Source organism: Mercenaria mercenaria, chromosome 14 (assembly GCF_021730395.1).
Source record: "Mercenaria mercenaria strain notata chromosome 14, MADL_Memer_1, whole genome shotgun sequence".
Classification (NCBI taxonomy): Eukaryota; Metazoa; Mollusca; class Bivalvia; order Venerida; family Veneridae; genus Mercenaria; species Mercenaria mercenaria.
The window spans coordinates 60,172,686-60,199,439 of NC_069374.1; the positions used below are offsets into that span (position 1 = coordinate 60,172,686).

At 34.9% G+C, this 26,754-nt stretch overlaps 2 protein-coding genes across 4 annotated transcripts in view; one reads left to right on the forward strand and one right to left on the reverse strand.

Moving 5' to 3' along the window:
- Positions 1-7,269: 7,269 nt before the first annotated feature.
- LOC128548528 (uncharacterized) lies at positions 7,270-11,846 on the reverse strand. 2 transcript variants are annotated; one of them, XM_053523627.1, is made up of 4 exons: positions 9,464-11,846; positions 8,872-9,106; positions 8,327-8,551; positions 7,270-7,794 (listed from the first exon to the last, which is right to left on the reverse strand). In XM_053523627.1, exons 1-4 carry the CDS (start codon positions 11,306-11,308, stop codon positions 7,610-7,612), a joined length of 2,490 nt encoding a protein of 829 aa, XP_053379602.1. In that variant the 5' UTR covers positions 11,309-11,846; the 3' UTR covers positions 7,270-7,609. The 2 variants fall into 2 exon arrangements, with proteins under 2 accessions (XP_053379602.1, XP_053379601.1); XM_053523626.1 differs by lacking the exon at positions 7,270-7,794 and having other exon boundaries at positions 7,830-8,551.
- Positions 11,847-23,813: 11,967 nt separating this feature from the next.
- LOC123527853 (kinesin-related protein 4-like) overlaps positions 23,814-26,754 on the forward strand; it is a 39,995-nt gene continuing 37,054 nt past the window's right edge. For both annotated transcript variants that reach the window (XM_053523632.1, XM_053523631.1), the window contains exon 1: positions 23,814-26,227. In XM_053523632.1, coding sequence (XP_053379607.1) covers positions 23,822-24,982 — 1,161 coding nt within the window. In that variant the 5' untranslated portion in view covers positions 23,814-23,821 and the 3' untranslated portion in view covers positions 24,983-26,227. The remainder of the gene's footprint in view (positions 26,228-26,754) is intronic.

The window sequence follows — 26,754 nt, forward strand, 5'->3', positions numbered from 1 at the left end:
CCTTTTGAAAAAAACATCTAGGAGTAAAATACCATTTGAAAAAAAAACTAGGGGGTAAAATACTCTTTAACCTAAAATCTTATCTGGAGCTCTGTGTTTTACTGTTTTATGAAATATATGAATACTTGAATGAATAGATTTTAATGTAATTGACTAAGGACAGAATTATTGATAGGTTTGATGAATTACCGTATTTGTTCTAATTAATTACCGTATTTGTTAAATTAATGTATTTTGGTAATTGTATTAGGATATGTTTGGTATGTTTATTTTCAGACCTGAAAGGTTTTGGTATCTGTCCATAAGAAGGAATAGTATTTAGAAGAGTGCTGGTATTAACTGTTATCAACTGGTATTAAATACAATAAAGTATAAAAGATCGAACAAGTCTTCTTGGATGTGTTTGGCCATAGTATATAGTCGCAGATCCCAAGATTACAAATGGAGCCCCCAGTGATAAACCAGTGAGGATACCAGTGATACACTATGGCAATGGCAGTGACACACAAGAAATACTTCGGGGATACTCTGTGAGTTAAAACATTATTGTCAGTGCTCAGTAAAAAAGACTTTTAATACATTTAGTTTTAAAGAAAGTATTTACATACAACACAGTTCTTCAAGAAATCTATTGAACTCCAGTGAACTTCAACACAAGTGTTTTATGGGTCTTCAACTTCTAGATTGGTGCTATTTATAAAACAACAGTGACAGAGTGACGGTGATTTTACAAGTTCAACTCTTGGTACATATACAATGGTTGTAGACCTACAGTGGTACCTTATGTTTTTACACTTAAATGTTTGACTTGTGTATTTTATTTATTGAAACTTACCTTTAGAAGTCATCTACTGAGGACAGTACTTCTTCGGCTGGAGGAGAAGACATTTAGTGTGTGTGTGTTTCAAGTAAAGACAATTCGACAAGTGTTTGTGAATAGTATAGTGGTCACAGTTTACAGTATTAAAAGCCATATATACCAGGTTTGGTGAGTCATTTTATATTGAACACTTTAGTCGCTTGAGCAGAATTGTCCGCAAAAATTACAAGTTTGCTTGGTTTTAGAAGTTATACGGTAAAGTTCTGCCAGAGTGATTTCAGTGTCATGATAACCAGAATGCTATTGTAAAAGTGTGTGAGAAATTTCACTGCACAATTAAATTTTGGTGTAGGGATTTCATCAGTTGCATGATTCATTAATTCTTCTTTCTATTTCCTGAAAGTCTCTGAATTTAGCCTCATAACTTATAATTTAAAGACCATTATTTTTAAAACACTCAAATCATTTATTAAAATAACATATTGACCAGTAACAAAATACATTCCAGTCTTCAAGTAAGTTAGACACATATTGTAGTAAATACGGTAGTATAGTTCTGTGATTTTGACGGATTGAAGGTGTCGCTTGGTTCTAGAGTTTTGTTGATTGATTGGTTCTTTGTGGTTTAGTCCTTAGACATCCTTGGCCTATATATATTCAATAGTATACAGTAAAACACCGCTCGCTCGAGGTCGCAAGGGGATGAGCAAAATGCTCGAGTTATCCATGGTTTCGAGCGACCCAAACATTGACCAACATACGAAGAAAACTAAAGTTTGTTTTACGGTCATCGGGACCGTTTGCTGAGTAAACGGTGATGCGTAATAATAACATACTTGTGACATTTTCGAAAACAAACGTATTACAAACGTTATCTATTGATAGATGTTTCAATATGTAATTTGTAAATGGCACATGCGAAGAAACAACTAAGATTTTTTAAAAATTTTTATTCATCAACAAGTGCATATCATAATTATCGTCTCAATTTTATGAAACGGCTATATTATTTCCTTCATTTGCATGCAAACAACTGCTGATTAAATTACTAAGATCTCGATCCCGCAGAAAAGATGCTTTAAGTTATCAGTAATTGATCGATATTTGATCAATAAAACTTTTCTATAAGCTTTTATCAATAATTAATCTCATCATAATATCAAATATACCGACAAACAAACATTTAAGATAGTCTGGGAATAGACTACGCAATTCTCACGGTTTGTGAAAATGTTTAATTAACCGTTACATTCTGACCGCCGAAGGTGTGAAAAATTTTGACACCTTTGCTCGAGTTAGCCAGAAGCAACAAAGAGTAAATTAATACACAGGGACCAGGTGTCATGCTCGAGCGATCGAGTTATCGATGCTCGACCCAGCCATGGTAATATCACATAGAAAATAGAAGGAAATCGGCCGGGACCACATGAATTGCTCGAGCGAGCCCGGGTGCTCGAGTCATCGATGCTCGAGCGAGCGGTGTTTCACTGTATTTAAAGTACTTATTCTTTATTTTAGAAATAAGAATTTTAGAAATATCATTTCAGCAATATAGATACTTTTGTATCGGTCAATATTATTATGCTAGGATAGCTAACAAGATTTTTTACAGCAAAAACAAGAACTGGACAGGTAGAAAAGTAAAGACACAGAAACACAGATTACAACATACAGATATTACAGTTTACAGATTACAGTCAAGTCACAGGTATTTTTCAGGTACACAACAGAAAATTGTTTGACCAACATCTGTGCAGACATCATATACATGATATAGAGAATTTCATCATTGAAAATATTTATGAGGGTGATTGAAATCTATATTTCATTCATCACTGTTAGAAAATATTGTGATTTTTGTCGGTGATTGTGATCATTTTTTGTCTGTCAGGGTGTTTGAAATAAAATATTTCTTACATCATTACAATATAATTGTGATTTTTAGCTCATCTGATTTTTTGAGGAAAAAATGATGAGTTATTGTCATCATTTGAGCGGTTGTCGGCGTCGGCGTTGCCTGGTTAAGTTTTATGTTTAGGTCAACTTTTCTCCTAAACTATCAAAGCTTTTGCTTTGAAACTTGGAATACTTGTTCACCATCATAAGCAGACCCTGTACATCAAGAAACATAACTCCATCTTGCTTTTTGCAAGAATTATTGCCCCTTTTGGACTTAGAAAATCAGTTTTCTTGGTTAAGTTTTATGTTTAGGTCAGCTTTTATCCTAAACTATCAAAGCTATTCCTTTAAAACTTGCAACACTTGTTCACCATCATAAGCTGACCCTGTACAGCAAGCAACATAACTCCATCCTGCTTTTTGCAATAATTATTGCCCCTTTTGGACTTAGAAAAATCATTTTCTTGGTTGAATATTATGTTTAAGTCAACTTTTCTCATAAACTATCAAAGCTATTGCTTTAAAACTTGCAACAGTTTTTCACCATCATAAGTGGACACCGTACATCAAGAAACATAACTCTATCCTGCTTTTTGCAAGAGTGATGGCCCTTTTTAGACTTAGAAAATCATGGGTAGGACAATATTTCTATTATACAAAAAAAATCATATGAGCGTCAGCACCCACAAGGCGGTGCTCTTGTTGTCTGTTATTGTGATCAAGCTTCGTTCGTACTTGAAAAAGAAGCCTCAAGCTTCATAAAAGGAAGTGCACAGAATTGAAATTGTGAGAAGCCTCAAGCTTCATAGAGTGTATCAAGCTTCGTTCAGTTATAACATAAAGAGTCTCAAAATTCACAGATAGAAAGCCTCAAGCTTTATACATATTAACGTAAAAAAGTCGAAGAAAAGCCTCAAGCTTGTAAACTTTGTGAAAGTGAAAGTACTTTTATATTGAAAGTTGAATTACAGCTGAGGAAAACAATTAAACCCCAACCTTTGCTATAAAAAGAAGTGGGAGGAGCCAAATTTCAAATGGTGGCTGTTTTTTGCAACAATTTTCATCAGAGAGAGATTTTTCAGGAATTTACCAGAAATAAGCTGTATTTATTTTTTTTAAAAATATGCAGTTGTGGGGACATGTTTTCTGTTCACAAAAATGCATTCCTTCCACAAATAACCCATTGAATAAATTAGATACAGCAGTTACAAAATTGAAATATCAAGGTATTTTATTGAAAATTTGAATCTGAAACGACCTTTGACCCAAGTCATGTGATGTAAACAACCACAAGTTGTATATAACCCACTTGTGTGTATGGATATTTTGTTCCTAGCAGAGTTTCATGTACAAGATATATTGTTCACATTATAAAAAATGTGTTTACTTTAGATTATGGTTAGTTTTGAATGCATGCTTTTTTATTATGCTTCTTTGATTTAGATATTATGATAATTGAGTTAATAAATCCACTAACCTGAGTCCTAGGTCCATCATAGTTATAATTCCAAACGATATGTTATCCATTTGTAATAATTCTTAGGTGAATATTTCTTTTTATGATACATATAAGTCACTGTTTTGAAATGATTGTAACTTTTTAGTATACATACATTATTACATAATACAGAATTTTAGTTTCTTTTGTCATTTTATTTTTAAAATATAGACGAATTTTGGGTATCTAGTTCCATTTCTGGCCCATGTATGGCTGACCTGGAAGGTTTGGGTACAAGCCCCGCACTTGATTAATTACACATGCTGGCATAATCTCCCTTAATATCCACACATCAGTCTCTGTTCTTGTCCTGTTTAATGCCTTTTGCTTTTTCTGAAAATACTGAGGGAAGTACCAAGCCCCTGCATTGGATAGCATATTCCAGTATTTTTGGTACCTTTTTTTTTGTAACCCACTATTTCTTTCATGTGGATTTGCACCATTACCAAGCCAGGACTGTCATTGTAGAGTAACGCATGGATTCAGGAAACAATGTTGACACGCTTATCCATGTCAATATCCACAAGGTTAGCCTGTCTGTCATCCATATTATCATCACTGTCATCATCATCATTGTCCCCACCGCCTGTTGCTCCCTCATTAACTGGACATGGCATTTCCACATTTTCAACAACAAGCAAGTTTTCACTATTATTATAATCATTAAAATCATTTTCCTCATCATCCTGTGCCCGCTCTTATTTGACTAATGAATTCTCAAAATCCCAGTCATTAAATTAAAAAAAATGAACCCATGTATCAAACTGTTCCCTTGAAACTTTCAAAGTAATTTCTTGTTTTTCAGCCATTTTGTCTAAAATCTCACACAAAAATTTTGCCGGGAAATTTCACAATGTCAACATAACTGGAACGGATGATTCCATTATTTCTGTGTACAGTTTCTGTTTGCTTATATATCGCATATTTTGTACTAAAATAATGCCATATGCTCAGGACTGTATAATTAAATTATAGTAATGCTATGTACTCTAATGGGGCAGAATAGTTTACTCTTTAATTTTTGAAATAATAAAGTCAACATAACAGATAATCCTGCAACCCCTCAAAAATTGTTTCTAGTGTCTATGGAACTTGACCCAAAATAGTTTATGATCCACTGACCATTACAGTTATCTGTTTCATCAAGATCAGGGATTTATTTTATGACCCAGCATGAAGCATTCACATCAATTATCTATTTATCCACATGTAGATTGCATTTCGTGAAGACTGCACATGTATTTAGTCTAATAAATGTAATTTGCAGTCCTGAAAATTCCCATTAAGTAAATTGATATTCATTAAGAACACAATTAAAATCTGCAAAAATGATTTCTAAAAGATGCCTCTTTATCAATTATGCCAGGTAAATAAAGAATTTGGAAAATTTACAATAAACAGAATATTTAAGGGCTGGTAAAGGCTGATAGGCCTTGGTAAACTAAGAAATAACATTAGGCCAGAGTTTTTTAATAACTTGGGTTACGGGAGATTTTCCAAAAATGAGCATAAGGAGGAGGGAATAAAAATAAAAATAAAATAGGAAAATGTTAGCATCGGAAAAAAAAATAAAAATAAAATGAAAAAAAACACAAAAAATTTTATTTTGTAAAAAGTGCCACTGGGTTAAAAAAAATGTTGTTTCATGCAAATGTAGATTCACAACACAGTCTAGATAAATCAGACAAGTTATTTTCCCAATTTGAAGCATTTTATTCCCACTTTCTTTATTAAAGCCTTCATGTTGTATGTTATAATATTATGTTGTAGAAACTATTAAATACTTGAAATTTTTTGCATGTTGCTTGCCTGCTTTAAACATATATATAGCTTGCTAATAAATAGAGACTAAACACGCCTGGCATTGTATTCTGTTTCTGGTGTTGGTGTGATTATATATAGTTAGTGTAGTATTGTTGTCACATCCTATGCATATTGTATTTCTGACCTTTTAACCCTTAGCACGCAAAGTTTCTAAAATGAACAGGTCCATCATTTAATTTGGGCAATACCATTTATCATTCGAAGGGGTGTTCACTCAAAATGCACTGACTGAATAGCGAACAGTGCAGACCATGATCAGTCTGCACGGATGTGCAGGCTGATCTAGGTCTGCACTGGTCGCAAAAGCAAAACCAATCAGTTGTACCATTGTAAGGGTTAAGGAAGACGGAAATAGCTTTTCATTTTTTTCTTTATGATTTCTCCAATTTTTCATTTATGCTCCGACATGGGCCATTTTACACAATACATGCCAGACAGTCCCAAGCCTGTTAAGTGTGAGGGGTCTCTTAAAAGTTACTGAACTCCATATCTGGCTACAACTTTGAAAGTAATTTGAAGTAGACTTTAAAATGTAAATTGCGAATTTTAAAAACAACCAGCAAAGGTACTACATTCAAACTTACACATACTTTTTCTCTAATAGTTCAAGATTTTGTAATATTACTCAGTTTCAAATGTTTTAAAATATTAAATGTAATTGGTCCATACATGGAGTTCAGTACCCTTGATATCAGTGTTATAAACTCATTGAATAATGCTGACATATACAAAAAGACAGATTAAGAGTGATCACAATAGCTCACCCCGAGCCTTTTGCTCAAGTGAGCTAAAAAAAAACATGTCTCCCACAATGCATCACTATAGGTGAAGGTGTACGTTTTGTTCTGGGTGAAATGTAATACACTTAGACTTCTTATTGAGAACATGGACTTTCAGTTCCTAAGGAAAAACAGTTATCAATATTCAGATCACTGTGACCATGACCTAGTAACCTTGAAAACATTGCCGAACAAGTTTATCTACTCATTTAATGACTATAGAAAGTTTGAAGACTGTGTGTTACATGAATTTTAGATATAAACCTTAAGGATTATCAAAGTTTAAGTCTGACACTGTAACATCTCGACTCCAACAAATAAATATATGGATATGAAAACAATATTGTACAAATGATTGCTTGCAAATTCGTGTATTGAAGCTATTTTCTGAAATAACAAAAGCATTCACAAAAGAATCTTTCAATGTCAATTTAAAGAAACCCTTTGTATTAAACTTGTAACACTTTCTTTAATACTTTTAACACTTTCTATTTATAAAGTAACACTTTGTAACCTGTAACACTCTCCATTTTAAAGTAATACTTTGTAACTTAAACACTGTAATACTCTTTACTATAATGTAACACTTTGTATTAACTTGTAACACTCTCCATTTATATGTAGAACTAAATGACTAGATTTTAAATGACTACACTCTTCATTAGTTCAATTCCTTGATTTGTTTTCACTTTGTAACACTCGCCACTATAAAGTAACACTTTGTATAAACTTGTAACACTTTGAAACACTCTCTGCTTATATGGAGAACTCTTCAAATGTCTTATTAGTTCAATTCCTTTTTTTTTTCACTTTGAGGGCATTCCTGGTTACAACCGTCTTCCCTGTTTCTAGACATGTGTTACAGATTGGTCGAACAATCCCAAACTGCTCCTTCAACTGTCTTATTGCATCAGTGTCTGCGACATCAATGTCACCGCAATGGAAACAAATGGGGTCAAAAACCATAGTCTTTCCTGCAATATTGATTTTCTTCATATATACAAATTCTAGCATGAAAATGTTCAGTACAGTACAGAATACACTTAACCCTTACCCAGCTGAATATATAAAATGGACTGCTCCATCTTTCCATTTTGACAGTACCATGTTTAGTTTAAAGGGGAAAATTACTGACTGAATAACTTACAGTACCAATTATGATCACACTGCACAGATGTGCATGCTGATCTTGATCTGCACTGGTTGCAAAGGCAGAAACATTTGCAGCCAGCAAACAAAAAGGCATGGAATGTAAAACCCAAAAGATGCTCGTGTAAATGAAATAATAAAAGCAAACGCTAAGAACCAAAAAGTATGTACACAATGATTTTTCAGAAGACAGAGGTACAAGAGAAAAGCCCTCAAGGGCCTGACGAAACATGCCAGAAGTCTTGAATGCCATAATTATATTGAATTTAGAAGCACTTGTTTGGCAATAAAAAAAAATATCCAAGAAAGGTAGTCCAGCTGTATATGATGAAATATAAACAATGTGTATGCACATACCTGCATAATACGTGACCTCTATTGGAGAATTGCAACACTGTCCTTCTTTTACCACTATAGTATCCTGGTATCGGCCCCCTGGGAAAAGCACACTGCCACATACAAACATTAGCTCTTCTTGCACACGTTTCAGAACTGTCTCTTCCTGTGGGTTAAGACGCTTATCAGAGTATACAACTTGCCGTTTCCCGCACTCACAACAATCAACAAATCCACGTACTTTTGCTGAAATGGTTATTAAACCAATACAAGTACATGAATACTGATAGAATATCCATGCTTGTCAACTAGGACAGTTGCAAGTATGAAATGTTTAGATATTGTTAACAGATGTACCAGGTGGAAGAGATCACACATGTAAGACTAGAATGTGCACCATAATGATTCAGTGCTTTTTCTATTGATAACACCTGTAAAAAGGAGTGTTTTTATCAAAATTAGCTCAGTGGTCAACCAGACATGAAAGCAAGAACCAAGTTCAGTTTACATACTGCTACACTGATTTTAACATTTAAAGTAGCTATCGATGTATATGAAAAACTTACTTCCTACAAGAAGCTTTTTAAACTTTTTGTCCCTGTCAGTCATCTGAGGTTTGTGGGCTAAACTAGGCCTTCCAGTGTCGTCAGTTTCAGTCCCATATAGATCTCCGAACGATTTGTAGGTATTGTTATCACATGTAGGGTCTGGAACAAAATGCAATTTCTCAAATACATCTGGCGACAATCTTGGTGGATTTAGGACACAATAGGCACAATCATCCTGTCCGCACTTCTTTATCTGAAGACAGAAAAAGACTACACTATACAAAAATAAAATGCAATGGTTTATATTGCGTTTGTTTTGTCGTATTTAACACTTTTTAATATTTCAAAAAGCTTTATCAACTTTAACAGGCGAACTGTTAGCGACCACTACTGTTTATGTGACAAAGCAGGCAGTTATTTACAGACTGGGGTCTAGTACTGGTCTTTCCTTAGGAACGAGGGAACTGCCCACATGATATTAAACTGAAACAGAACAAAATGCCACACTTCTTGGAAACAAACTAAAATGTTATGTTAAATATCAATTGATAGGCTCACATTATATTGTTTTATTATAAAATAGTGTTAAAGTTTTTCACTAATGATTCACCTGAAATATGTAGTGACGGCACCTAGCATGCCTAGCTAGGAACTGGTCAATTCTGATGCTCTTCAGCTTTGTCAGGTTTTTCATATCAATTGTAACATTTTCATCAAGAACCATTAATATTGACTTTATCATTGTTTCCATTTCCTCCTCTGTTGTTGCATCATGAATAATAATGTTTTCCCCTTTCCATTTCAGTTTACTAAATCTCTGTTTGATAACTGTAATGGGAACCTTTGTTGATTCTGAGTACTGTTCCTTGAATTTGTCATTCCTTTCTGCAACATTCCTCAAACCTTTTAAGGATTTACCTTTAGCTATCATTTCAAATTCTGGTGACATCTTATCTCTTTGTAAAGCAACATTTTGAAGTCCAATATTTAATAAGCTCATAGTTCTCTCTGCAGGATTTAGATACGACATTGATGGAGCTGTTCGGGCACACACTAACATATCAAGGTCTAATGCAACAAACTCAACCAAGCTGCAAATCTGTACAGATCTGTATGTCACACGGTGATCAGGGCCACCATCAGTATATCTTATTAATATTGGTTTTTCTAAGCTGACATCATCAGATGAATACTGACCTCTTAGCAGTGATATTGTTTCGGTTGAATGACGAAGTGGGCTGCTTGCTTCAAATACCTTATCTTTAACAGTTACATGTACAAGTCCATTGTAAAAAGAGTCATTATGGCTTGTTGGAATGTTTATCATAAAACATACAGAAGGCACTATTCCTGCAATGTGGAAATCGTGATCCATAGCAAGATTTTGTCTATCACCAGTAACAAGGCCACCATGATGGATCCGGACTCCAGTTGAAATAGCATGAGCAGGTTCCCCAACTGGCACAATTGCCTTATCATCAAGGCTCTGGAACAAGGTGTCCTCTCTAAACATACAGGCAAATTCTTTCAGGTGACCAAAAAGATTTCTCCCATATTCATTATCTTCGTGTTGTGCCCTCAGCAATCTTTGTTGTACTTTGAATTTTACTTTAAAGCGTCCTGTGTAGTTTGCAGATGAGTTTTTATAAGGATTACTTGGACAAAAGTTAAGTTTCAGCCAAGACACTGATGGAATTTTTGCACCTGCAGGGAGCCGATCCTGTATTATTTCACGAAGGTTTTCCACCGACATTGCAAATGGCATATAATTAATGTCCGAGTGTCTCCTTTCATGTACTACAGTTTTCTCTTCTAAATACTTGTGTAACTCAGACCAAAAACTATCAAATTCTTCTGTGAGAGGCCTTCCGTTATGCTTTCTGAGATCAAATATGAGCTCTGTATCTTCGGATTCAAGTAAACATTCACAAAACCTTAAGTCAATTTGCGACTGTTCTGAACTTTCTGGAGTGTACTCATACTCTGTAAGGAACTGAAACATATTGCGAAGAATAACTGGTTTTGCGAACATTCTGTATCTAGCTATAAAGTCCTTATGCATCCTTCTTGTCTTATATAGAGAGATCTGATTTAGTGTATCTTTAACTAGTTGACATTCAACAGATGACTTTCTATCTCTTATGTCCTGTGGTATTTTCCAAACCATATTCAAATTACCTAGATAATTCCCATATCTGTAAGTAAACTGTGTGACTGGAAAGGGTAATTTCATGTTATTCAACCACTTTCTACGTACTTCCTTGTCCAATGATTCTATATCGCATAAATCAATTGGTTCATATAACCCCACTCCATTCAATCTCTCTATAAGGGCCTCATATGTTTTATCTACTTTCTCTTGGACACAGCCCTCATTAACTTTCAGGATCCAACTTTCAGTTAAATTCTTCACTGGTTCTGTACTGTCTCGATGGGCTTTGTTTCTCTTCTTCATAGACTTCAGGAAGTCTAAATACTTCTGTAGTCCTCGTAACAGGTTATCTGTAGCTTCCTTGAATTTTTTGAATTTGGGATTTAAGATCCAAGGCAGCAGAAGCAATTCTCCAAGTTTGTTGACATTTTCTTGAAGGTCCTCTTCAGTTATCTAAAAAAAATGGCTGTTATCATTCAACTTAAGTGCAAGAAGGTCAAAAGATCATAACCAAGATCAATCAAAAGAATTACGAAGTTGACATTTTCTTAAAGTAACTTCAAATAAAATAATTTTCAAATCAGGCCGGTAGTTTTTCACAAGAAGACTTTTAAATTTTTCTATAAAGGGGAAATGATCCCCACACCCTTGTTGCCATGTTTTTCGACGAGTTGAAATTAATTGATGGAATATGGTAAGGAACATTTAAGTAAAATTATCTTTGAATAGGACCAGTAGTTTCAGAGTAGAAGGTATTCAAAGTTTTCTATATAGCCATATAGGGAAAACAAGCCCAATCCCCTTTCAGGGGCCATAATTTTAAAACCCATTATGGGATCTGCATGGTTAAAAATAAATAACTAATATCTTATGATTGTACAAGTTTATGTTCAAGTTTGGAAAGACCAGTGGTCCATATAAGCAAATGCTTACATTCTTACATAAAGAATCCAAGTCGAAAACAAAATTTCTCGCAAATGATTGTATTGACAGACAAGAGACAACAGGCTTCCAATAATCACAAAAGTTCACATTGCGCACTAAAAGCTCAGGTTGAAAAATTACCTCAGGGATTTTCTGGTGCTGTCCCTTATAACTCCTATACCCCCTCAGGCTCTGGAACATATCTGGCAATGTTACTGCTCTGGCTTCAAATCGATCATGTCGTCCATCCATAAACCATAATACAGAGGTCAAGGAAGTGGCAACTGTTTTGCCAGTGCTTTCAACCTATAACAATTTTTAGCTCACCTGTCACAAAGTGACAAGGTGAGCTTTTGTGATCGCGCGGCGTCCGTCGTCCGTCAGTGCGTGCGTCCGTAAACTTTTGCTTGTGACCACTCTAGAGGTCACATTTTTCACGGGATCTTTATGAAAATTGGTCAGAATGTTCACCTTGATGATATCTAGGTCAAGTTCGAAACTGGGTCACGTGGGGTCAAAAACTAGGTCAGTAGGTCTAAAAATAGAAAAACCTTGTGACCTCTCTAGAGGCCATATATTTCACAAGATCTTCATGAAAATTGGTCAGAATGTTCACCTTGATGATATCTAGGTCAAGTTCGAAACTGGGTCACGTGGGGTCAAAAACTAGGTCAGTAGGTCTAAAAATAGAAAAACCTTGTGACCTCTCTAGAGGCCATATTTTTCATGAGATCTTCATGAATATTGGTCAGAATGTTCATCTTGATGATATCTAGGTCAAGTTCGAAACTGGGTCACGTGGGGTCAAAAACTAGGTCAGTAGGTCTAAAAATAGAAAAACCTTGTGACCTCTCTAGAGGCCATATTTTTCATGAGATCTTCATGAAAATGGGTCAGAATGTTCAGCTTGATGATATCTAGGTCATGTTCGAAACTGGGTCACGTGGGAGTAAAAACTAGGTCAGTAGATCTAAAAATAGAAAAACCTTGTGACCTCTCTAGAGGCCATATTTTTCATGAGATCTTCATGAATATTGGTCAGAATGTTCACCTTGATGATATCTAGGTCAAGTTCGATACTGGGTCATGTGGGATCAAAAACTAGGTCAGTAGGTCTAAAAATAGAAAAACCTTGTGACCTCTCTAGAGGCCATATTTCTCAATGGATCTTCATGAAAATTGGTCAGAATGTTCACCTTGATGATACGTAGGTCAAGTTTGAAACTGGGTCACGTGCGGTCAAAAACTAGGTCAGTAGGTCTAAAAATAGAAAAACCTTGTGACCTCTCTAGAGGCCATATTTTTCAATGGATCTTCATGAAAATTGGTCAGAATGTTTACCTTGATGATATCTAGATAAAGTTCGAAACTGGGTCACGTGGGGTTAAAAACTAGGTCAGTAGATCTAAAAATAGAAAAACCTTGTGACCTCTCTAGAGGCCATATTTTTCATGAGATCTTCATGAATATTGGTCAGAAGGTTCATCTTGATGATATCTAGGTCAGGTTCGAAACTGGGTCACGTGGGGTCAAAAACTAGGTCAGTAGGTCTAAAAATAGAAAAACCTTGTGACCTCTCTAGAGGCCATATTTTTCATGAGATCTTCATGAATATTGGTCAGAATGTTCACCTTGATGATATCTAGGTCAAGTTCGAAACTGGGTCACGTGGGGTCAAAAACTAGGTCAGTAGGTCTAAAAATAGAAAAACCTTGTGACCTCTCTAGAGGCCATATTTTTCATGAGATCTTCATGAAAATTGGTGAGACTGTTCAGCTTGATGATATCTAGGTCAGGTTCGAAACTGGGTCATGTGCCGTCAAAAACTAGGTCAGTAGGTCGAAAAATAGAAAAACCTTGTGACCTTTCTAGAGGCCATATTTTTCACGAGATCTTCATGAAAATTGGTGAGAATGTTCACCTTGATGATATCTAGGTCAAGTTTAAAAGTGGGTCACGTGCCTTAAAAAACTAGGTCATTAGGTCAAATAATAGAAAAACCTTGTGACCTCTCTAGAGGCCATATTTTTCAATGGATCTTCATGAAAATTGGTCAGAATTTTTTATCTTGATGATATCTAGGTCACATGTGCTGAAAAACTAGGTCACTTTGTCAAATAATAGAAATAACGACGTCATACTCAGTTCAACACTGGGTCATGTGGGGATGGGTGAGCGATTCAGGACCATCATGGTCCTCTTGTTATATATTAAAATTCCATGCATTTTATATTATTATAAAAATTCAAAATGGGTCAACATTGTGTAATTTAATTGCAGTTTCAGTCAGAATGCAAAAAACAATTGTAAGACATGTCGAAGCACTGTTCACAGCCTCTGAGACAGTATACTAGTAATATTATTTATTTATTTTGTTGGGTTTAACGTCGCACCGACACAATTTTAGGTCATATGGCAACTTTCCAGCTTTAATGGTGGAGGAAGACCCCAGGTGCCCCTCCGTGCACAATTTCATCACGAGCGGGCACCTGGGTAGAACCACCGACCTTCCGTAAGCCAGCTGGATGGCTATTTCATGTGAAGAATTCTACGCCCCAAATGAGGTTTCGAACCCACATTGATGAGGGGCAAATGGTTTGAAGTCAACGACTCCAACCACTCGGCCACGGAGGCCCCTTATACTAGTAATAAAGCAGTCCAACACACTATGAGTAGTAACATAAACTCAACTCAGTATTCTGGGAGTATGTGTTGTTTCCTCAAAACAACAATAATTTTTGTTTTGGTTTTGTTTTTACGTCCGCTCTCAACATAATTTCAGTGATATCAAGCGAGCAGTTCACCTAATTATTGTTACTGGGAAAGACTAGTACTAGTCCTACGTAAGCAACTGCCTACATTCTCACATAAAGAGTCAGAAGCAGGAATCAAATCTACAACCCTCCATCAGTGAGAGGTTTCAGAGATTACAAGTCCACGATTGTATCTCCTACATCATGGACAATAGCCAAGACAGTGATAATAAAACATGAACTTTCACCTGTATTGGAGTGAATCCAACAGCATTTGTCTTCAATGTGTCAACCACCTTGTTAAAAAGAGCATCCTTTTGTGTCTTTTCCTCTCTGTATGCAAAAAATAATAAACATAAATGTGTTTATCATACACCATGGGGGAAAACAGAATAAAAAACAAGGATGCATAAATTTATAGTATAATAACATAAAATAAACATGATAAAAAATGGAAAAGTTATGTCTAAAATTGGAAATTATGGTAGGTGGTTAAGTGTTTGACCTTGAAAAAGGTCACTATGAAGGTCAAAGTCACATGTCTATATACCAATGCCAAGGACTTGTGACAAGGAGTATTATGTGTGATAATCAAGAGATCCATCAAAAAAATTATTTATAAGCAAGGTTCAAGTTTGTGACCAACAGACAAGACAGACAGACTGACTAGGCCCAAAAACAATATGCACCTTATTAAATCTCAAATGTCAGAGATTTATGCTTGCTTTTGTCAAAAGTTTTCATTTCTCAACTAGTACACAACATCACATATTTATAAATGCTTGATATAATATTGAAAACAGATATTCATATTGAAATTGCAATTAAGTGAAATGTATAAATTGCAAATGAATAAATATAATAAAAAAATGGATTTATAACAGAATTGAAGGAAATCAAAATTTATAAATGAAAGGTGTTGAATATTTCATAAAATAAATTAAGTGTACAAGTTTATGGATTTCTGAAATAATTGTCTTACCTAGTACAAGGATATGATGAATATTGCCTGGCAGTATTGGAGAGGACCGTAAAAGCATTCAATATCTTGTTGTTATTTGTGTCGATGTCCGCACCAGAAGTCACCTTTTTCTTCAACCACACAGTAAAACTATTGTACCTGTATTGATTGACAGAATATTTTACATCGAATTATAAATAATAGTTTAAGATTCAAAAACTGGCTAAAAGCTTTTAATGTTACATGGATAAAAATTATAACTCCCACACTATAGCTATCTGTGCAATGATACGACTGTTAAAAGTCTCCAAATGCATATAGTCGTCTTGGGGTAGATTATTAATAGATATCGGTTATTTGGCAAATTGCAAAACCATTTTCGGGTTGTTATGGTGGCAGAGTAGTCTAAGCCGTTCTTACTCATGTCGCCCTACAGTACAGGTTCGAATCCTTATCTAGACCTTAAAATAATCTTTTTAATAATACAATGTACCGACAATATAAAATAATCAAAGTAGTAGGAGTTTTACAATGGACAGTTTTTATTGTGATCTCAAAGAGCAGGCCCAAAGGGAATCGAGAATAGAACATTCAGGTAATGCAAGGATCTCTTTAAAACTTATTAAAATTGTTAAATTTAAGCCAAATCAGGCTTCTAAGCTGGATATGGCTGTCTGCAACAGGACGTGGGTTCGATATCGGGTGCGACACCTTATGTACCAGTCACTTTATGTACCAGACACTTTATGTACCACTTTGACACTTAGTGTACCACCTATATATCGATATCTATTGTCAGTGCACATTTTTCTCACCTTGTTATATTTTAAAAAGTATGTAATAGTGTGCTCTGAAAACATGTGTCACTTGTGGCAAAACTAATTAATCCAAATAAAACTCGACAACCAGGTCATACAGTATTTGAAGTCATGGTATAAAACTAAAATTCAAACTATACAGGGGAGAAAGTGCGGCATTTGTCGATCTAACAGCCTGGTAGCTCAGTGGATGCAGGGTTCGAGTACGGCTCCATGAGTCATACGGCTGCAAAATTTTCTCTCAGACGGGTCTATTTTCATACAATATCTGTTTATAGTATATGCCTAAAATGATTAAGTCTAACCCCAACTCTTTTAAGACCTGGACCGGTGTGTCCAAATCACACTGGAACAGATCCTCTCCCGCTTCAATAAAGCTGACTTGACAGTCATCCCCGCAGGCTTCTTCTAGGAGAGAATGCAATGCCCCCCCCGATTGTTTCGCTTGTCTTCAGCGGCATAATTCTTTTTAAATCACTTTTAAAACCTTTCACTGACACTTTAAAGAAAGCCTCTCGAGCGAGTGTCGCCATTTTGTTGTTGTTGTATGACGTAATCTAAGACGGGTTTCCTTTACAAAAAACTAAAGCTCACGTATTGGGATTATACGATCGATAAACTTACACCAGTCAACTTTCCGCACCGTTAAAATTACACGCTGTGATATTTATTGTAGGTTAATAGACACAGTTTTATTTTCCACTACGGAAAGTAGATGCAAGCGTCGGGGAAAATAAAAATAAAATCGCAATTTTGAATTTTATTTTTATTTGGATTTTTGGAGAATTAGGACCGGCGCTCCCGTAACCCAAGTTATTAAAAAACTCTGGCCTTAATAAAATTTATATTTAAAGTACATAATATATTATTTCAACATCAAACTCATTTTTTCACTGTTTATAACAAGTTTAAAAGGGTATAAATTATATAAGGTTTAGTATGGTAATAAAGTGTTTATATTCACCATTGATTACCATGTGTGATGACGTAAGAAAGTACTTATTAACTGATACCAATTAACACATTGCACTACAGATGTCCATATACCATACCAATGGTCATTTTTTTATTTGACTTGCATAAATACAGATAGATCAGAAGCATTATAATATATATATATAATGACGAATATACAAGTAGCATATCAGTTTATGAATATGATTTATTATTATTTATTATAATCAAGTCCTCTAAATTTATTCAAGATTTTACTGATTTAAAAAGTAATATTGCAATGTTTTATACTAATGTGTTATGATTTAAGTTTATGAATAAAAACTTTGTTCTTTGCATTTTTATCAATTGTTGATTAATATGACTAAAATAAAGTTTACATTTTAACTAAAAATGTAAACACACATAATTATTTATAAAATACATGAAATACTAGTACTTGGTGTTCTCTATGCTGGTGACCATTAGTTGTTACTAGAAGCAAACATTATCAGATACCTGTTGGAATCTTATCGTCTGCTACAGATAAACCACACCTACAAATTGTGTGTGTAGCAGCTACCGGCGATTCCCCTTTAAGGCTAACAGACACTTGAAACCAAATTGTGAGAAATATTTAAGGTTTAGAGACACCTGAAATAACAACTGAAAGAAAATAATTAAGGTACACGGACACCTGAAATATAAATTTGAAATAGTTAAGGTATATAGACACCTTAAGTAACAAGTGAAAGTATAATTAAGGTACACGGATACCTGAATGATAAATTTGAATACTTAAGGTATATGGACACCAATATAGACACTTGAAATAAATTAATGTCTTTGTACACCAAACAACACTTAATAAAGCTTATGAAAGTGAAAAATTCAACAAATTGAAAAGAAATAGTTAGTTGAATTGTGAATTGCAACATACAGAGTGAAATATAAGAAAACTGTTGAAAGTGAAAGAGAGAATTGTCAACTTGAAATATTGTCAAGTAATTAAAAGTGAATGTGAAATTTTGTCGAACAGTTGAATTTGAAAGTGAAATTTTGTAGAAAAGTTGAAAGTGAACATAGTTGAATACGGATCGAATTGAATTTGAAAGAAATACGTAAAGAGATCAGAAGTAATTCGTGAATCGGGAAGAAAATTGTGATCAGTGCTAAATAAAGAATAATTGGAACTGCTTACACAAATAAAAAGTTTTGCATAGCAATGCAATTATTATTGAAATTGTATTGAAAGAAACACATTGAAGATACACACAGGAATTTGTGAAATTTGAATGAAACTTGTGATTAGTGCTAATAAGTGAAATATTTAGCACTAAAGACTGCTTACACAAATTGAATCGACATTAAAAAGTGATTGAATTCATATTGAAATAAAAAGTGAAGCACATTTGAAATACATTTAGTAAAACATGATGTATTGAAATTCGGAACAGAACAGAATAGAACCGACAAGAATAATTTTTCAAAATTATTCAATTGAAATTGAACTTTAAGAAAAAGTTGACTACGAATTATATAGTCGGAAGAAGTCGAACGTTAGACAGAAAGGTGAATCGCAAACTTAACAGAATTTGAAAGAGAAGTTTGGATAAGAATAAGGGTGGACCCAAAACACTTGAATTGAACTGAATTCGAGATAAAAGTATATCTATATACTAAGAAGTGCGGAAGAAAATAAAGAGACTTGTGAGTTAATCCGAGTTTAAACCGAGACAGACACAATATAGTTATACAAACTTGTGACGATAATAAGAGGATAAGATAGACTTTGTAAAGTCAAAGATAGAACACAGGAGAAATAGTGTTTGAATTTACTGTCAGAATAATTGAATTAGTGTTTTCATATACAAGTGAAAGATGTCGGAGGTATCAGAACAAGACAAGAAGTTGCTTGCAGCCTTTAAAGCTCTACACAATCCTCCAGAAATAAATACACCAGATGATTTAGTGTCTTACCTGAAACATTTTCATGAAGAAGATACTGGGACAGGAACTGTCAAAGAGGAGAAAGAAACTACATCTACAGATGATAAAGGAGCAATTCCTAAATTCATCAACTTAAAGAATCAGTTCCCACGTATTTCATTGTTTTACGGAGAAAGTGGAAAAGGAGAAGTCACATATCAGACATGGAAATATGAGGTTGAATGTTTAATCGAGGAAAAAAGCTACAATGAAGAACAAATATTGTTGGGTATACGACGGTCAGTGAAAGGAGAAGCGGCAAATATCTTAAGAAGGTTGGGTCAGAAATCTACTCTTCACGACATTCTATGCAAGTTTCACAGCACCTTTGGTGACATTGAAACAAAAGAATCAATCTTAAAGAAATTGTATGCATGTGCCCAAGAACAATCCGAGTCATTCTTAAGTTATTCATCCAGACTTGAAGAACTATTTGCACAAGCATGTGAAATTGATGCGGTAACAGCAGGGCAAGAACAGATTCTGAAAAATGTGCTCTATCAAGGACTTAAACAACCGTTAAAACAGATGGCAAATTACAAGTTTGAAACTATTACAGACTATGATAGATTTAAAATGGAAGTACGCAAAATGGAGAGTGAATTAAAACCAACAAGAGAAGAAAACTGAATGCCACTCCATGAATCAAAAGCAAGACAAATCTGTATGGAGCGAGGTTAAAGAATTATTACTGAAAATGGACGAAAGAATTCAAAAGTTAGAATTAGAAAAAGAGCAATCTAAAAGCAATCCTGGCTATGACAACAGAGGCAGAGGTAACTACAGAAGTCATAGCAGAGGAAATTACCAAAGAGGCTACAATAATTTTGGGAATAGAGGGCAGCATAGACCTTCAAGACCAACAGGCCCACAACAGTTTCAGCCCCTTAGACAATCATTGCCTAGATATTCACCAGCAGCAATAAATAAGACATGCTATCGCTGTAAAAAGGAAGGACATATTGCCAGATTTTGCACAGAAAATTTAAACTTCTAAGTGCTTCTGTTACTGGACCAGACAGCAGCACTCTGAATGAACAAGGTCCTCAATTAGTTGGACAATCAAATGAAGTCCATGTTACTATCAATAACATTGAAACTACAGCGTTGATTGATACAGGAAGCTGCATAAGTACAATTAGTCACTCCTTCTATACTACAAATCTTCAAGAAGTTCCATTAAAACCTGTCAAAAACATTTTGAATATTGAATGTGCTGATGGAAACACATCACCATATCTACGTTACATAGAAACTACTCTTTCAACTGCCGGAATTCCAGATTGTCAAGATCAACAATGTTTATTTCTTGTGGTTCCTGACACGACTTATAACCATAAAGTACCTATGTTATTAGGAACAAATGTCCTAAATGAACTTCTAAACAAGTGCAAAGAGAACTTTGGAACACTTTTTCTTCAGAAAGCTAGTCTTCATACTCCATGGTACTTAGCATTTCGCTGCATTTCAATACGAGAAAAAGAACTTAAAAGAAACAAGAACCGAATTGCGATAGTAAGAAGTGCTGAATCATCAAAAGTTGTAATTGGACCAAATCAGACAATAAACATTCAGGGCTATACAGACAAAGAACTTGAATATAATCCTACTTGTACTATTTTACAAGAAACAGAAGACTCATCTCTGCCAGAGTTCATAGATATTACACCTGCAGTTGTATATTTCAGCTAAAGAAGAACGATTATATTTTTGTCAGTTTATCCAACCTCACTACCAATACTGTCACAATATCTCCTAAGTCAGTGATATGTGAATTACAGCCAGTTACAGTAGATGAATCTATATTAGACAGAATTGAAGATAAAGACACTGAACGCATATTTGAACAGATTCACATCAACTCGAATTTGACTACTGAACAGAATACTCGAATAACAAGTCTGCTCACTAAGCACTTAGATATATTTTCAAAGAATGATTTAGACATTGGAAAGTGCGATAAAATAAAACACAGGATAGACCTAATAGACGACACGCCATTCAAACAACGCCATCGTAGAATACCTCCAACAATGATTGATTTGTTTGTTTGTTTGTTTTGGGTTTAACGCCGTTTTTCAACAGTATTTCAGTCATGTAACGGCGGGCAGTTAACCTAACCAGTCTTCCTGGATTCTGTACCAGTACAAACCTGTTCTCCGCAAGTAACTGCCAACTTCCCCACATGAATCAGAGGTGGAGGACTAATGATTTCAGACACAATGTCGTTTATCAAATAGTCACGGAGAACATACACCCCGCCCGAGGATCGAACTCACGACCCCGCGATCCGTAGACCAACGCTCTTACCTACTGAGCTAAGCGGGCGGGTTAACAATGATTGATGAAGTTCGACAACATCTTGAACAATTGTTAGCTTCTGGAGTTATTCGAAAATCTAGATCACCCTGGGCGTCAAATGTGGTACTGGTTAGGAAAAAGAACAAAAAACTTAGAATTTGTATCGATTACAGGTGCTTGAACAAGAAATCAGTTCGTGACTCATACGCTCTCCCTAGAATAGAAGAGGTTTTTGATATATTGCATGGAGCTACCCTGTTTTCAACCATAGATATGAAAAGTGGCTATCACCAAGTTGAGATTGAAGAATCCCATAAGGAAAGAACAGCTTTCACAGTCGGTCCGTTGGGTTTTTTTGAATACGAAAAGATGCCTTTTGGTCTCAGCAACTCCCCTGCTACATACCAACGTCTGATGGAAGAGTGTCTAGGAGATCTGAATATGAAAATCTGTATTATTTACTTGGACGATCTGATCATATTTAGTAACAACTTCGAAGAACATCTAGAAAGATTAGACATGGTACTGACACGATTGAAAGAATGCAATTTGAAATTATCTGCAGACAAGTGTTTCTTTATGGAAGAAAAAGTCAAATTTTTAGGACATGTAGTCAGCAAGAACGGTATCGAAACAGATCCAGACAAAATAGAGAAAGTGATTAACTGGCCAAGACCAACCAATGCAGATTCTTTACGTTCCTATCTGGCATTTTGTGGGTATTACAGACGTTATGTCAAAGATTTTTCAAAGATAACAAAACCACTCTCAGACCTACTACCACCAACAGCAAGTAAAAAGAGTAAAAGAAAACATCAGGTGAAAGAGTGGAAAATGGGCAGATGAACAAGAGACTGCATTTCAGAAACTGAAGTCATTACTTACATCACCACCTATTTTAGCATACCCAGACTTCCAGAAACCTTTTGAACTGCACACGGACGCCTCAACAGTTGGGTTAGGCGCTGTACTCTACCAAACTCAGAACAACCAGAAGAAGGTCATCGCATATGCCAGTCGAAGCTTGTCGAGATCGGAGAAAAACTACTCGGCATTCAAGCTAGAATTCTTAGCATTAAAGTGGTCAGTAACAGAGAAATTTTCTGACTATCTCACAAACAATCACTTCATAGTTTACACAGACAATAATCCTCTCACATACGTTTTAACTTCTGCAAAATTAGATGCTTCAGGTCAACGTTGGGCATCGGCTTTGGGAGAATACAATTTTGATATTGTTTACAGATCTGGTTTGAAAAACATGGATGCAGATGGTATGTCCCGCTATCCACATGAGAAGTTGATAGATGAAACAGAGGAAGTGATAAAGATTGATGATGCTACTGTAAAGACCATTTGTAGTTGTACTCAAGTAGAGGCGTACATAGAAACTATACCAATAGCATCTATCAACATTGTTGAAATAACAGACTGTCCAGGACAACCTTTAGCTCAGATAGAGTGTAGAGAAATTAGAAAATCACAAAGAGAAGATCCAGTAATAGGCAGATGGTATAGGTCAGTACTTGACAAGAAACTTCCAGACAAATCAAATAACTTCACAAAAGAAGACCACATCATGAGAAAGAATTTTGAAAATTTTACTATGATTAGAGGGATTTTGTACAGGAAAGTTAACACCAGAGAAGAAACTGTCAAACAACTAGTTCTTCCACATGTGTACAAGAAAACAGCGTTACAGGGTTTACACACAGATGTAGGACACCCTGGCAAGGACAGAACTCTTTCATTAGTCAGAGAAAGATTTTTTTGGCCAGGTATGTCCGCAGATGTTGAACAGTGGACTAGTGAATGTGATAGATGTTTGAGAAGAAAAAGTCCGACAAATAGTAGAGCACCACTCGTCAACGTAATTACTACATACCCGCTTGAACTTGTGTGTATGGACTTTTTAACTTTAGAGCCGTCATAAGGAGGAATAGGAAACATTCTCGTAATTACAGATCACTTCACAAAATTTGCACTTGCAGTTCCTACGAAAAATCAGACAGCGAAAACTACAGCCGATGCATTATACGAACATTTTCTAGTACATTATGGTATTCCAACAAAGTTACATTCCGACCAAGGTGCAAATTTCGAATCCGATATCAAGGAACTGTGTAAAATAACTGGAATGCAAAAGTCTCGTACATCTCCGTACCATCCAGTGGGTAATTCGATCCCAGAGAGATACAATCGCACGTTACTGAACATGTCAGCTACATTACAGCCAGAACAGAAACCAGATTGGAAGAAGTATTTGCCATCTTTAGTGTATGCCTATAACTGTACTAAGCATGAGACAACTAAAGTGTCGCCGTTTGAACTGATGTTCGGTAGACGTCCGAAATTACCAGTAGATTTATTGTTTGAAACGCCAGTTACACAGTCGACAAGTCAAACAACACAATCTTACAAAGAAGACCTGAAACAAAGAATGAAAACAACACAAGAGATTGTAAAGAAAGTAACAGAAAAGGCAAGATTAAAAATGAAAACAGGGTACGATAAAAAGGCAAAGGCTGTGAAAATAAACGTTGGTGACATAGTATTAGTAAAGATATTAGCCTATGACGGCAAACACAAAATTGCAGACAAATTTGAAAAAGACTCTTATACAGTGATAAGTCAGCCAAATAAAGACATTCCAGTGTTTGAAGTAAGGTCTCCAGATTGTAGTGTGAAGAAGTTACATAGAAATCACCTTTTTCCTTTGGGATTCATCGACAATGAAACAGGAAAGGAAAAAGATGCAATTGATATAGACAAAGAAAAACCTGTTCCAAAGCCCAGAAAGACATTGGAAAAGTTAGAAACAGAGAAAGGTGCAAGTTCTAACAAAGAGAACAAAGTGATAGATATAAATGATAGTGACGTCACTGAGAAAGATAAAATTGATCAGATTGATGAAGATGATGATGATAGTTCAGGATATGGATATGTAGAACTTACATATTCTTCCGGGGACGCCCGAACTCCTGATGGTGAGGATTCTGATAAAGAAGAACAGATTGCATTAGTGAATGAGATTGAAGAAGATGAAGTTGTATCAGAACATAATATTGAAGGCATAGATGATACTCATGATGATAGAAGTCACACAGACAACCTATCCGAGTCAGAAGATGAAACAACTTCAAAAGATGTAATAGAGACACCAGTAGAGATAGAACGGAGACAAGAGGAGATAAACACAAACACAGAAACAAAAGAGATAGAAACATCCAAGGAACAGAAGAGATTGAAGGGAGAAAAGGAGCTGAAGGTCAACATAAAACAAGGAAGAAACAAATAGGAAAGCCAGTACCAGAGCTCAGGAAATCCATTAGGCAGACTAAGAAACCTGAATGGCAGAGAGATTACCATCTATATCAACTTACCAACAGACCAGTCGATAGCAGACTCGAAGCTTTGGATAAGTTGATTAACTCTGGAATTTTAGATACATTAAATTCAGACATTACACATAGGATTTTAGAGGCTGTGATGAAATAAAGATTAGATGAAATATAAAGAATAAGACGAAAGACAGTTTTTAAAGTTTTAATATGTAAATATTACCTGAAAGAGAAGTCATTCATATACATGTACTTCAAGAAGGAAGTTAAATTTAATATCAAGTGAAATTTGATATCAGCTACAGATGAATGCTGTGTTTAACTTGAAATGAAACACAATAGTATATGTATAAAGCATGATTTATAGAATGAAGCAAACATCAGCTGTAGAATTTAGTATAAAAAGAAAAATATGAGGTATATTACTTCATATACAATAACTTGGTGAGCTAACAAGGAAGAAGCTAATGAAACTTAGGTGAGCTTCATTAACTACTTGATAGCTAAAATATCTGTGTTATTATAGTGTAATGTTTTTATCATATTTTCAGGTAACTATATGCTTGTTTTTATTACAAATTGCGAGGACGCAATTTTCAGAGAGGGCGACAACAGTTATTTATTGAGTAATTTTTTTGTTGTATATAGAAATTAATTTCATTTGCAGAAAATGGACCTGAAGTGGAAATATTTTTGTTTGTTTTGGGTTGTGACATACAAACTAAGATATTGATAAGTTATACTTAGTTTATACTTAGTATAATAATCTAGTTAGAATTAGATTATGAACTTTAGTTTATTTAAGTATTAATACCTAAAGTATTAATGATGAACTTTTTGCAGATGTTAGATAAATGACGGGACGTCATTTTCCGGACCGGGGGAGTGTGTAACCGGGTTGAATTTATTACATTTATATTTATTAACTCTCCGTTAATACTTAATCATGTTCATTTCCGATTAATCCCTGTTTGTCGTCTTTCTACTTTTACTTTCGGTTTTATAGTTATTTTTAGTTCCCGCGCTTTGGTCATGTGATTAGTCATGTGGTAGTTTTATACCTGTTGTACGTCATTCTTTCTCTATAACTGACAGAGGTCAGACATGTTTTATAGAGAGAAGTGAAACGTTTGTCTTGAGTTTTCTAAACTAGTCTAGCAGTGTGAGGTGTAGCATTTTATCCTTTTGTAAAGCAGATACAGGTAATTTGTAATGACTGGAATGATTTGTTTATGGTCCCATATTTATAATTTCGGCTTCGAAACATATTTCCATTGTTTTGAAAATGGCGGTCGATTATCTGTTCTTCTGTAATTGCACATAATCCAGCATGTATTTAATATGTTATGTTTGTTCGCAATAACCGGAGCACAGACAGAGAGACGTGGTGTGTGTCATGTATTGTTACAGAAAGGGTTTGATCCCATCAGATCAGTAAGTGTTTAAAATGTCCATTGATGTGTATGTTTAAAAATGTATTGATCAGCTGTTTATCTACATGTATAATTTTAAGGTTTCAGACCACTATACTGTGAAGTTAATATGTTTTACTGTTTTATGAAATATATGAATACTTGAATGAATAGATTTTAATGTAATTGACTAAGGACAGAATTATTGATAGGTTTGATGAATTACCGTATTTGTTCTAATTAATTACCGTATTTGTTAAATTAATGTATTTTGGTAATTGTATTAGGATATGTTTGGTATGTTTATTTTCAGACCT